The sequence below is a fragment of the Lolium rigidum genome, chromosome 1, assembly GCF_022539505.1.
Source record: "Lolium rigidum isolate FL_2022 chromosome 1, APGP_CSIRO_Lrig_0.1, whole genome shotgun sequence".
NCBI classification, from domain to species: Eukaryota; Viridiplantae; Streptophyta; class Magnoliopsida; order Poales; family Poaceae; genus Lolium; species Lolium rigidum.
Genome location: NC_061508.1, coordinates 193,488,299 through 193,501,787, shown reverse-complemented (window position 1 = coordinate 193,501,787; position 13,489 = coordinate 193,488,299). Strand labels below are relative to the sequence as shown.

General features: G+C 42.3%; 1 protein-coding gene across 2 annotated transcripts; it reads left to right on the top strand.

Annotated features, from left to right (window-relative positions):
- The first annotated feature begins 1,303 nt into the window (after positions 1-1,303).
- On the top strand, positions 1,304-7,507 carry LOC124687112 (transaldolase). 2 transcript variants are annotated; one of them, XM_047220957.1, is made up of 13 exons: positions 1,304-1,418; positions 1,533-1,647; positions 1,751-1,826; positions 1,918-1,993; positions 2,109-2,192; positions 2,270-2,374; positions 4,115-4,195; positions 4,284-4,348; positions 5,398-5,467; positions 5,545-5,622; positions 6,434-6,531; positions 6,624-6,759; positions 7,188-7,507. In XM_047220957.1, exons 1-13 carry the CDS (start codon positions 1,344-1,346, stop codon positions 7,332-7,334), a joined length of 1,206 nt encoding a protein of 401 aa, XP_047076913.1. In that variant the 5' UTR covers positions 1,304-1,343; the 3' UTR covers positions 7,335-7,507. The 2 variants fall into 2 exon arrangements, with proteins under 2 accessions (XP_047076913.1, XP_047076907.1); XM_047220951.1 differs by having other exon boundaries at positions 1,748-1,826.
- The last annotated feature ends 5,982 nt before the right edge of the window (positions 7,508-13,489 follow it).

The following is a 13,489-nucleotide window of genomic DNA, read 5'->3' as shown; positions in this document are numbered from 1 at the left end:
AGCTACTACATTTTCATAGTCATTTGTTGGTCCGCCAAGTTGGGATCTTCCCCTAGTGATGCTCTAGGCACGCCTCCTCTGAATCGCAAAGACAAGGTGATGACAATGGGTTTTTTCTATTGCAATTTTTTATTAGAAAACAAACACCATTTCACGATCATTTTGCAATATTTTTTTAAAAAAATATGAGACGCAGCGGCCCTATTTGCGCTTTGCCGCCTCACATTGGCAACCATGAGAGATTGTAAGAGGAGAATAGAAATTGCTCATGGCATTTGGGTTCTATACCGAAACAAAATAGGCAAGGGCAACCTAAAGCATTGAAGATTGCACCTAAGACGAAAAAACAAATAATGGTGGGGTCCACTCACGAGGAAAATAAAAAGCTAGACACAAACTAATCCAACAACTGTCGCAAGGTTGATGGGCTCCTAGGATCACATGGACGATGCCTAGTGCGCTCCTTAATTCTAGTGCATAGCCATTTTTGGGGCTAACATAATATTTGAATTGTCTATTTATCAACGCCTTAGACTATGTTTCCAATCTCGGGAATAAGATACCAGGCCTAGAAACCCGCAGCAAGAACAAAGTAGAGGACGAAAGACGGGAATGGTGTTTTGGCACATGGGAGCATATGCTCCCTTTATTTTGAAATGCATGTTACATATATTTTGAAATTTCAAAAAATTGAAACAAAAAATTCGAACGTACATCTTCACGTGCTACGTTCTCACAAAGTTGTTTCATAAAAATCCGACTTGTCATGTGACGTGTGTAAAAAAGACAAAATTCAATGCTGAAAATAAGGCTTTTCAGGAGATAAATTTTCTCTTTTTTACACAGACCACAAAACATATTGGTTCCTCGCGAAACTTGACGAAGGTACGTATATTGTGGATATGTACATGTAGAATTTTTTGTCAATTTTTTTTGACATTTTGAAATATAACTTTTTGATAGAGGGAGCATATGCACCCGGGAACCGAATTGAATTTCCGAGGAAAGACTCTCTCTTCAAAACGTTATCTTTCAACACCCATCTTTCATGGCTCCGCCTTTGTTCGCCTAAAACATTAAAAGGTGCGCCGGTCTTTTCCTAGTTGTGATTGCTGCAAATTCTATTGAAATATGAACTCCCTTATCTAGTACATTGCTGCAGGAAACACTAACAAAGCACAAATTTGGGGTGTATATAACGAAATAAATAACTCTAGTTTCATTCGAGGGCACAATGGTCACACACCAATAGGTTGAACTAATCCTGTTGGAGAGTTAATTTATACGACTTGCGATCCTGCCATTTATGCTCCCATCTCCCACTCTGGCACTCTCCCTGTCTCATGGCGATCCCAGCTCCCATGGCACTCTCCATTTCTGCGCCCGCCTCATCCTCCCTCATCCCCGTCTCCCGCCAGGTACATTTTCTTGCTCCTCCTCTTCGTCCTCCTTCCAACGAGCTCCCATTTGCTCGATTTGGCCGCTTCCCCGGCCCTTTCGCAGGTTTCACCTGTTCTTGATCGCTGCTCCAGGTCGGCCGGTGGACCTCGTCAGCAAGTTCCGCTAAGCCCGCGGTCTTCAACCTCCGGAGGCCGGTTCTAGTGGCGCGCGCCGGCGGCGGCAACGCGCCGTCTTCCCCCGTGGACGGTACTGATCTCTCTTGGTTTCCTCATGCTCCCCGGCTTCTTTATGATGCATAGCGTTCTTGAGTCTTGATCCGCGCTGTCTGCTTGTTCGTTTGTGGCAGAAGTGGTCACTGAGCTCGACGTGGTATCCAGCTTCAGTGAGATCGTGCCCGACACCGTCGTGTTCGATGATTTCGAGAAGTAACAACTTTTCTCTTTGCTCCTCTACTCCCGTTGAGTGAATCTTGTTGACTGATGGTAAGTGATACACTGTACTGCTGGCCAATTGCAGGTTTGCGCCGACGGCGGCCACAGTTAGCTCCTCGCTGCTGCTCGGGATCGTGGGGCTACCGGATACCAAGTTCAAGGTGAGGAGCTACTAAAATATTAACTGAGTCTTACACTAGAACAGTTGACACGATTCCTCACAAGGAAAAGAGGAAGAGTGACATGATTAGTGTTCGGGTTGTGTCACTGTTGTAGAGTGCGATAGATACAGCGTTGGTAGATGGCGAATGTAACACAATGGAGAAACCGGGGGACCGGATGTCGTGTTACCTTACCAAGGTGCGCATACTGCATTTCTGTTTCAGTATCACTGTTCTGTTCACCCGAGGAGGTGAATTTATACAAAAAATTGACAGGCCCTGGGGAATGTTGGAGCTGAACTGTCCAATCAAGTTCCTGGAAGGGTGTCAACGGAAATAGATGCTCGGTTGGCTTACGATACCCAAGGGATCATCCAGAGGGTATGCACTTCTTCTCTTTTGTTGCTGTTTTGCTTAACTGAAATATGTAGCCAAGCTATGCAAAATTCACTGGAATTTCTGTAATACTCAGTATCTGATTTGCATAGATTGTTGTGGACTTGTATATGCGAGCATGCCATAATTTTTTATAATATATGGGATTAAATCATGTTCCTATTCATGACTACACCTTATAATTAGGAACCGAGGGGGTAAGTGGTTGCCTCTCCCAGTTGCACAGTCTCCAGACATGGAATCTCTCTCTCTCTCTCTCCAAATTGTGCTACACCCCTGGTTGCCCCAGTTTGCTCAAAAAGAACTACAAAATAACCATTGCTCCATCGCAACCCTTCTTAATACCATCGTGCCATAGGTCCACCCATAAATCTCGATTTTTCTAGCCACCTTGTCCAGCCAGGTATTTCAAAGTATTTTGATTGAATCTTTTAGTTGTACCAAAGTTCCACGAGTTAGTTATATGATTTTCCTTTCTTCACATGTTCCTATTTTGGTAGGAATATGCACCATTTTTTCATAATATCAATTGATACATACTTTCCAATGCATTTGTTCATTTTATGATATGTATCCAAATATAAAAATTAATGCATACCTATTTAAAAGTGAAGGTGACCTATTACCGCCTAGGAGGTCACCATGTTCAGTCTGGAATGTTATATCCAAAGGAATGGGAGGTTCAATACAATTGGGAGTGTATTGAAATTCCGCTTGTGTTGTAGCTTTGTGACCATGCATTTATTTGAATCTAGTTATATAGTTCAATTTCTCCAATAGTTTGTGTATTTCAACGCTAAATGTGCATGGCAATGGTCATTATTCTTATATCGAGGTGATCGTCCTCACTACCTCAGGAGAATAATGGGAACATGTTAGCTACTTGCATGATTATTAGGACTAATGCCAATTTATTTTGACGTGACTGAAACATTTACCCGTAGACCATAGCAGCTTATTTTCATCACATTATGACGTGCAGGTACTCATGAGTGACTAATCAGTTAGCTTTATTTGAAATTTGTCATGTAACAAGGATTTGTTTAGTTCTTATGGCTTAAAAATCCTATAATGAATCAACTGCTAGAATTAACATAAGCTTGATATTTCACTGGACAGTGGAATTGTTATCTGATGCATGAGACCATGTTGGGGAAAAACGATACACATAATTGAGATCTCTATATTTGCCCCACTATCTAGACAATAACTGATATTCCGATGCTCAAGTATGCACTCTAATCTCCCAAGTGAATCTATTTTCCCTCCAAATTGGGAACAGACTTGAAAATCTTTCTGTTGTTTTTTGGCTGCTTTGAGCTCTTTTGATCACTTTCATATTCAATATGCCAACTAGCTCTATCATTAAGAATCAACACCGACATATTTTTTGGATATCAGTGTTACTTCTGTTTCACTTCTATATTTCCACAAAACTGAAATACCTTTTTTTTGCGGGGAACTGAAGTATCTATTTGATGCTTGTAATATCCTTTTTTTTGAAACCTTGATGCTTGAACTTTTTCAAACCTCAGGATCAAAACATGTCTAGTTATTTCTTATCTAACTTTTGTCATTTAAAGATATGTCTTACTCGTATCCTTTTTCTGGCTGATGCTTGTGAGCAAAGCATGTATGTTTTAGCTGTCAGATATCGTGTGAGAAAACGCTTCTGTGCTCCACAGTCACAGTCTGATGGACAATATTTGATTCGTCTATGTTCAGGTGCATGAACTGTTGCAGATATATAACGAACATGGTGTTTTGTCAGAACGTCTTTTATTCAAAATTCCTGCTACATGGCAAGTAAGTATTCATCACAGTAATCTCTAAGTTTGGCGTGTCTCATACCTGCTGCCTCTGTTTATCTTTGTCTCAACTTGCTTACTTTCAGGGTATAGAGGCCTCAAGGTTGCTTGAGTCTGAAGGAACTCAGACACATCTAACATTCGTTTACAGGTACATACTTGCAGTTTGCTTAGTTGAGTTGTATGGGGACAAAGAACTGCCTTTAATTCACTGAATATGAACTTGCAGAAAGTTGAAGAGGGCTAATAGCTAATAAAGTGCATATTTGTGTGTATTCTTTTTTTCCTATCGACAACATAAGTACCTACAACACTTTTGTATTAGCACAAGAAGAGGTTGTCAGTTGAATATGTCTTGTACTCCATCCATAAATATAAGACACATAATTATGCGAGCAGTCAACATTTTACAGTTTTGGCCACTAATACCATAACACGTTCAAAATTTATGTATTGATCACGCACAAATTATATTGCTGTATTTGTCTTGCAAAATATGCTATTTTCTTACTATATTTGGGAATATTATAAGCAAAAAAATAGTCAAAATTTATGCATTGGAGATTGTGAAAAATCACCGTGCCTTATATTTCTGGACGGAGGAGTAACGTATAAATACTCATCTCACGGATAAGGGACTTGTGGGATAATTGGAGAGCGGAGAGGGTAATCTTGGGAAGTAGCACGGACCTATGGTCTGATTCCTATCGTGAAGGATAATTTGGAAAAGGCAGGGTTAACGAAGGGAAATGGATAATTTGGATTACTATTGCTGGATTGATAAAGAGCTGGAGGTGGGTGTTGAAGTATATCAGTATATGTGGATTGCCTAACCTTCTCCATCAGTTCGTACTTTTGGTCGTTATGGTTGGTGCTTGAAACTTAATAGTAGGCACTAAATAACCCATGTGAACAAACTTGGAACTAATTTTGAGAGATCTGGCATTCGTTTGTGAGGATTGCCACCACTTTAGTGGCAATCTTGTGGTTGTAGGATAGGCTCCTCATGACAACCCAATAGGCCTTGCTAATTAACAGAAAAAACAAGTTTAGTACTAAAAGGCACACAATAGTCTTTCAGTTTATGTAACATGGCAAGGCAGTCATCTTTTTTCTCCATAGAATATGAAACTGTGACCAAACAGTTAATAACTGAAACCTTGTGTACATCCTTTTTTTGGCTGGTCATCTTTTCCTCAGTTTTGCACAAGCAGCAGCAGCAGCACAAGCTGGTGCATCTGTCGTCCAAATATTCGTAGGGCGTATTCGGGTAAATTCATCATCTATTTTTATTACCTCATGCTAAAATGTTGATATTATGTTGACTACTGACCATAAATTATACAGGATTGGGCAAGGAATCACTCTGGTGACCCAGAGATAGATGAAGCTTTAAAGAAGGGAGAAGATGCTGGGCTCGCCTTGGTAAGCATCAGTTCCCATTTCAATTTTGTGTGTATCAGCATAAGCCAATATCTGGAAAGAGGGGCTGCTCTACTCCCCAGACTAAGAAATTTTCTGTTCCTAGTGTTGCTTTTCACAGTAGTCTTGTGTTCAGTGCCTGGATATTCAGCTAAAAATGGAAAGGTTTCAAAACTCTTGTGGCCAGCTATCAGCAAGTAAATTTGAACTATGCTTTCATTTATTTTATCATTCAACTTTATTTTAAAATTCCGTTTGATTCTTATAATCTCTTTGAAGCCAAAACTCAGACGCAACCTCAGTAGCACACATCATTCGCCATGACATTGGCCTCCTTGCAGAGGCGCCTAGCCCATAAGCTGGATTCTGTGTACATCCGAAATGTGCTGAGTATTTTGGGTAGAGAGTTCTTTCTGTTTTTGGCGTGTTCTCTATCCTGGGTACTTTGACAATTTTCCACCATAATGCAAAAGCAGAACACCTACTAGCTCGTCAAAATTCTCATAATCTACCTTTTCAGCACATCATATGTTGGTTTTCCATGTTGGCCATGTTATATTACTTAACAGGAACAACTTGATTGAATAATTAATGTGAATTAAGCGAACTACTACATTTTTTAATAATTAATGTTGGCCATGTTGGCCGTCATAATTAATGTATGAATGAACAGCAGTACACCTATTCAGGAGCTGCCTAATTAAATGCTGAAGTTAATGTGGAATCCAGTATAATTCCATATTTGTACTGGACTATATTTGTCTGCTACTTTGCTAGGGCTTGGTATCGTATATAATTCTTAGTTGTAATGCAGGTGAAGAAAGCTTATGCATATATCCACAGAAATGGGTACAAAACAAAGTTGATGGCAGCTGCCGTACGCAACAAGCAAGATGTATTTAGCCTTCTGGGGTAAAATCTTGGGCACATTTTGTTGGTACACTGTATAGCCAAATCCATAGGTGTGGGTGTAAAACCAGAGAACTAATACTTGTTAAATGTAGGATTGATTACATCATCGTGCCCGTGAAGATATTGCAGTCTCTGGATGAATCTGTCACTGATCCTGATGAAAAGTATGGCTATGTCCAGAGGTTAACTCCTTCCCTTGACAAGATGTACAACTTCACTGAAGAGGAGGTTCGTCTGCTTATGCTGTATTTTGTGCGAAATTCATATGTCTGAACTGTTCAATTGGCAGCTTATTCATTATCATGATTATTGATGGCAACTACACACTGGTTAGACAGGATAAACAATCACTTTTAGCACCAAACCCAGCTACCTGCTGCAGTGCTGTAGAAGTCATACCCACAGACCCAGACTAATGGTATATATATCTAAGTAGACATAATCTTCACTTGGCATGTGCAATTCCACTACTAGAGAAAAGAGCTGGAGGACAGGTGAATTAGAAGAAAGGGAAAATGATGAATTGCATCCTTATGTATGCAAATCATACATGCTTAATCATGACTGAACAATTCAGTCGAAATCCCATGATCATGTAGTTTTGATCTGGTATTTGTATGCTGACTATCCACACTTCCGATTGATCATGATTGCAGCTTGTTAAGTGGGACCAGCTGAGCCTTGCGGCTGCGATGGGGCCAGCTGCTGAAGAACTGCTTGCTTCTGGTCTGGAGGGATACGCGAACCAGGCGCGCCGCGTGGAGGAGCTCTTCGGGAAGATCTGGCCACCTCCCAATGTTTAAAGACTCCCTCACTGTGCAATAGACTTTTTTTCTCCCTTCCAACAAAAAGCAACAGCATGTTTGTTCTTGTCACGTTCATGTTTTTTCTTTTGTCCTTCAGATACCTGCCAGATTGATCTGAACTCCAGTATGAATCCTTTTTTTGAAAATGTGGTAGCTCTTGGTGACAGTTTCTTACGCCAGGTGGGTCGAATAGACCATCTGAGTTACAGTTACTTATTACTATTATGTCTTCCATCGGGACATAACAGAGGAGAAATTGGGGAAGATCAGGAAGAACGCGATAGGAGAGGGAGCAGGTAGAATGGGATTAGAATGGTCATTACTTACCTTTCACGAAGACCACATCGGGTTTTATACTGTCAACACTTACATGACCCCATGGTCAGGCTCACTTACACTGTCACTAGGGTCTGCAGCCAACTACATCAGCTAAAACCTAATAGTACGCTCTATTTCCTGTTCACCATCAGTTATCTTTCTTTTTTTTGTGGAAAATTTCATCGGTCATCAGTTTACCTGGCGGCACGTCACTGCTGCCCATCATGATATTGCTGTCCCCTTGAGATTCAGATGCTGCACGTCATGACATTGCGGTCCACTTGAGATTCAGATGCTTCCCAAGCAGATGTCTCTGGATGCCCTTGTTCACCAGACGATGATCAAGAATTGTGATAGGTTCCAACTCCTCTGTATTCGGTAACAATGGAGAACCGGCGTTTGATCAGGAAGGCGAGGTTTATGTTGAGACAGATGCAAGACATGATGGACCAAGCCACCATCAGGAAGGTCGAGGCAATAAACCAAAGGACCAAATCCTCTCCAGCGTAGTACAAGGACCAAAGTACTTGTTGGAGATATATTTTGTTGGGCAGTACTGAGAAGGAGGTTGTAGTTTCGACTAAGGGCATCTCCAACGTTGTAGTTTCGACTAAGGGCATCTCCAACGGGGCGACGCAAATCGGACGCTAAAACGGACACGAATGGTCCGTTTGCGTCGGGCCGAATGGTCGAAATCGACCGCCCGTCCATTTGCGTCTAGGGGTGTCCCCAACAGCCCGACGCATAATTTTTTTCATTAAAAACTCATAATTTACATAATTATAAAAATACATTAAAAAGCAAGGCCGGCTAAAACCTAGCTACGGACTACTGCTCGTCGTCGCTAACGAGGTCGATGAACTCCGGCATCCGCCATGGGAGCGGTACGCCGGCGGTGGAGGAGGAAGGGCAGCATGCGGTGATTGTCAGACCGTCAGCGAAGCAGGAGGCTTTGTTGAAGGTGGCCACGGATCCCAGGCGCTCGAAGGAGCGGTAGACGGCGCGCCCTTAGGTACGTGCCGGCGTGGTCAGAGGAGTCGCCGGCCTCCCCTACGCCAGCGGCGATTCACAAAGCTGGATGGCGAGGCCGTCCCACAATGCAAGCTGGTCGAGCTCGCTATTGGCCATTGCGATGGCAATGGCCTCCTCCTCGCTAATGTCCAGCGTCTAGGTCTCTAGATCCCACGCCGGGCCGCCATCGTCGTGGTCGTTGTCTCCACCTTGGACATGGCAGTCCGACGAGGCCTAGTACTCGGCCTTGGCGGAGTCGTAGTCCTCGGCGTCCTTATCCTTGTCCACGTCGACGTCGTCGTCGTCCACAGTGAGCTCGCGGTCAAAGTAGTCGACGTCGCCGAGGTATCCCGCTCAGCGGCGCGCGTCAAACTTCCGCGTCCCGAACGAGATCCAGTTGTAGGAGTTGAGCACGTATGCCGGATCTTCTCAGAGGTCGGCCGGAAAGATGGCTCGGCGGCGCACCTCGTCACGGCTCTCAGCCCTCGCGTGGCACGGGAGGGACCGACATACGCCTAGAGTTGAGGTACCAGCCTCCTCCAGGGAGGCTTGCATCCAGCCATGGCATCGGGCGGTTCTCCTCCCAGAGGCGGCGCGTGAATTCGAACCCTATGAACTAGACAAGTATCAAGCCAAAGATGTTACAGCGGGACGGAGTGGAGATGGCGGTGATGATGGTGCATCCACTGTCAAACACCCATTTTGGACCACCGGAGGAATACCCCTACAAAATTAAGTAGAGGATTTAGGAACCCATCGATTAATGGGTTCCTTTGCAACTTTTCAATAGCAACAAGATCTGTTGGTACCCAAATTGAGTACCCTCTATAAGCATAGCCATTGCGAGGGCCAACATATACAGCATAAACATCACCATAATTATCTACAAATAAGGCATAGTGATTGTTAGGTCCCGTGCGGTCACCACTAGTGGCTTTGCTCTTTGGGGCTTTGTCATCATTAGTGACCTTCTTGTTCTTTTCTTGAGCGGGTTTCTCCTTCTTGTAGTTGTTCTTCTTGTAGGGCTTGGGAGCATACCCAAGTCCATACTTCTTGTTGTTTGACCTTTGCTTACTCAAAAGGTCATCCAATCCCATCTTATTCTTGGAAGTGGTGAACTTGGCCAGTTCCTTTGTCAACCTGGAATTTTCTTCAAGAATAGTTGCTTGTTCACAAGCAGAGTCATTGGGATAATAGTTGAGACCATATTTGGTTACCAAGGATTCAAGATATTCATTGGTCTCAACATATAGAGATATTTCCTCTTTTAGTTGAGCATGTTCCTCAATAAGCTTAGCATGATAACACGTAGAGGAACAAACAACACTTTCAACATTAATGGAATCACTCAATGATCCAAGAGCCTTCTTATAGGTATCTTGGAGTAGGTCATGATTCTCCCCAAGTTTCTTGAGCTCATCCTTAACAAGCTTGCGAGCCTTTTCAAGATGGTCAAGATCCTTGGCGAGAGGAGCATGAGCAACTTCAAGCTCCTTCTTTGAAGCATCCAGCTCTGGGGCCATTAATTGAGTCCTTTTTATAGTTTCTAGGTTCTTGATTTTATCAAGTTCAAAGGTTTCAACTAGTTGCTTAAGACCTTGAGATATGCACCTTTCGTTTTTCAGCTCTTGTCTTAGGAGATTGAATCTTCGTTTCTCATCTTCCATATGAGATTCTAATTTATCAAGAAATTCATTCCTTTCATTGAGGGAATCCATCAAGTAATCGAACTTGACAAGAGCATCACCATGAAGGGTGCATCTAACATTGAAAAGACCTCTAAGAATAGCTTCTTCTTGATTAGCAGTTTTATCAGTATCAAGAACGCTAGATAGAGATGGTGGGGATTCCATTACCTTTGCTTCCCTTGCCATAAGATAAGAGCCAACAACAGTAGAGGAGGAGGAGTCATCATATTCATCATGAGTCATTTTTGCCATGAAGGACGAACCAATGACATTGGGAGTCGAAGACTCCGTGGAGTAATCCTTGGAGTAGTCATATGTGAAGAGTGACCCAGGTTCGGAGAAGGCCAACCCAGCCACTCCTGCCTCCTTCTCCTCATCTTATCTTTCTTCATCGGAAATGTACTCAGTACCAACAAAAGCTCTTCCCTTGTTCTTCTTGTATCTCGCATTTATTGGGTTTGGCTTCAGCTTTGGCTTGGCACCTTTGACGTACTTCGGTTTGTCAACCCTTTTCTCATAAGGGAACTCATTTGCAAAGTGACTATGTTCATCATAGTTGTAGCACGTTCTCTTCTTCTCATTGAAGGAGATTGGGAACTTTGTCTTGTACTTCTTGGCAAAGAAAGCAAAATCTGTGCCAATGTCACTGGTTGAAGTCATCTCTTCTTCTTCCGCAATCTCATAGTCTTCTTCCCTTCCTTGGACTCTGATGTCTACGCACGCTTTTATTCTTGTAGACAGTGTTGGGCCTCCAAGTGCAGAGGTTTGTAGAACAGCAGAAAGTTTCCCTTAAGTGGATCACCCAAGGTTTATCGAACTCAAGGATGTAGAGGTCAAAGATATCCCTCTCAAGCAACCCTGCAATTACGATACACGAAGTCTCTTGTGTCCCCAACACACCCAATACACTTGTCAAGTGTATAGGTGCACTAGTTCGGAGAAAAGATAGTGAAATACAAGTAATATGGATGATTATGAGTGGTACTTGCAATCTGAAATAAAAATGGCAGGAAGCAAACATGTAACAGAACTGGTTGTAAACGGTGTTTCAATGCTTGGAAACAAGGCCTAGGGATCATACTTTCACTAGTGGACACTCTCAACAATGATACCATAATTGAATACATAGATATTATCATTTCACTATGCTACTCTGAACCACTCTTCGGTTTGATAATAAACACAAATTCACCGTGTAGGGCTGCATAAGCATTCATTTAAGTTTGCATTCCCAATCTATGGATGTCCCACACTATCACCTTGAGCATACAAAGATGGTACTCACTAGAAACCACAATTTATAATTATTTCTGTAAATTAAGCTTAAGAAACAAACACGGTGTGCACATTGTCACCTTCACACCGTTGGACAAGGTGTTCCCGGGGATCACATAATAAAACTACTTGAGTAGAACAATAGTTGAAGAATAACATCTACTTATACAAAGCTCATGATGACATAAAGATCATACATGGAGAGATAGATAGACCACATAGCTACCGGTAAAGCCCTCAGCCTCAGGGGAGAACTACTCACTCCTCATCATGGGAGTCAGCAATGGCGATGGAGATGGCGGTGGAGTCGATGGAGATGGCTTCGGGGGCAATTCCCCGTCCCGGCAGGGTGCCGGAACAGAGACTTTGTCCCCCGGATCTTGTTTGCGACGGCGGCGGAGCTACGGAACTTTTCGTGGACGGAGGCTTATTGATTTAGGGTTCATGCGTCGGGAGGCTTCTTATAGGCGGAAGAGCGAAGTCGGTGGAGGCCAGGTGGCCCCACATCACCCCTAGGCGCGGGCTAGGGACAAGCCACGCCTAGGCATGGTCTGGCCACCCTTTGGCCCCCCTTTGTCTCTCCTCCGGACTTCGTCTTCATTACGGAAAAATAAGATCTTCGGCTTTTGTTTCGTCCAATTCCGAGAATATTTCCTGTACAACTTTTATGAAATACAAAACAGCAGAAAACAAGGATAGCACCGTGACATCTTGTTAATAGGTTAGTGCCGGAAAATATATAAAAGTGCAACAAAGTATGAGCAAAACATATATAAATTGGTGTAAAACAAGCATGGAGCATCAACAATTATAGATACGTTTGCAACGTATTAGCATCCCCAAGCTTAACTCCTGCTCATCCTCGAGAAGGTAAGTGATAACAAATAAAAAATTAGGTAACATGCAACCAACACAATCTTGATCAAGTTATTGTAAAAGCATTGTAAGTTGGGATCAAAGTACTCTAAACATAGGCATGATAGATATAATTCTAACAATAGAACTTAGCAACTATGTTATAACACGAAAACAACTCAAACAAAGGATCATGAATAATTGTGCATTGAAAGCAACCGTTTGTTTATGAGCAGAGAAAACATAGCAAAGTGGTACTCAACATGTCCTTTATGAAGTAGCAAAACATAAATGCTAGGACACCTTTAAAGTTCAAAGGGTGACTAGATACAAGTAATTTGAGAACAAGCAATAGCATAATCATGAATTAATTAATAATAATTTTGGGACTATGCACATTATACTAAGAATGACAACTATGCTCTCTCAACTGGTGCATAAGTAGAAGATGAAGACTCAACACAAAAGTAAAAGAAAGGTTCTTTGCAGAGTAAGCAAGATTAACAAGTTTTATAAACCTTCCAAAAAGTGTGGTACTCATTAGCTTTGAGCTCTCATTGCCCCTATCATAAGCATCTTGAATGGTTAAAGTTAATGTGAGGCAAATATGAGCTATATGCTTGACAAATCACAAGTTGAAAATCTCATGCCCCTTGAATACGAGTACCTAAAGCTCATGCTACTCAACTTAGGTCCCAAATAAGTTCTTGTCATTGTAAGTATACATGTATCATCAAGAACCGCCAACGGGGTACCTCCTGCCCATGATATGGAAATACTCTTGAAGGGAGCAATCCCATTCCAAACTGACAAGAAAAACAGACAATGAGCATCTCAATCTTTTTATTTACTACGGGTATAGCTTTTTATTGAAAATGCTTCATAGAATGCTCACTATGGTTCGCTGTAAATTTACACCTTGAATGATGCATGGCTTAGATTAGCGGCCCAGGCGTTTCTCTAACACATATACAAACTCCATGGACTTACATGTTTCCATTTTAT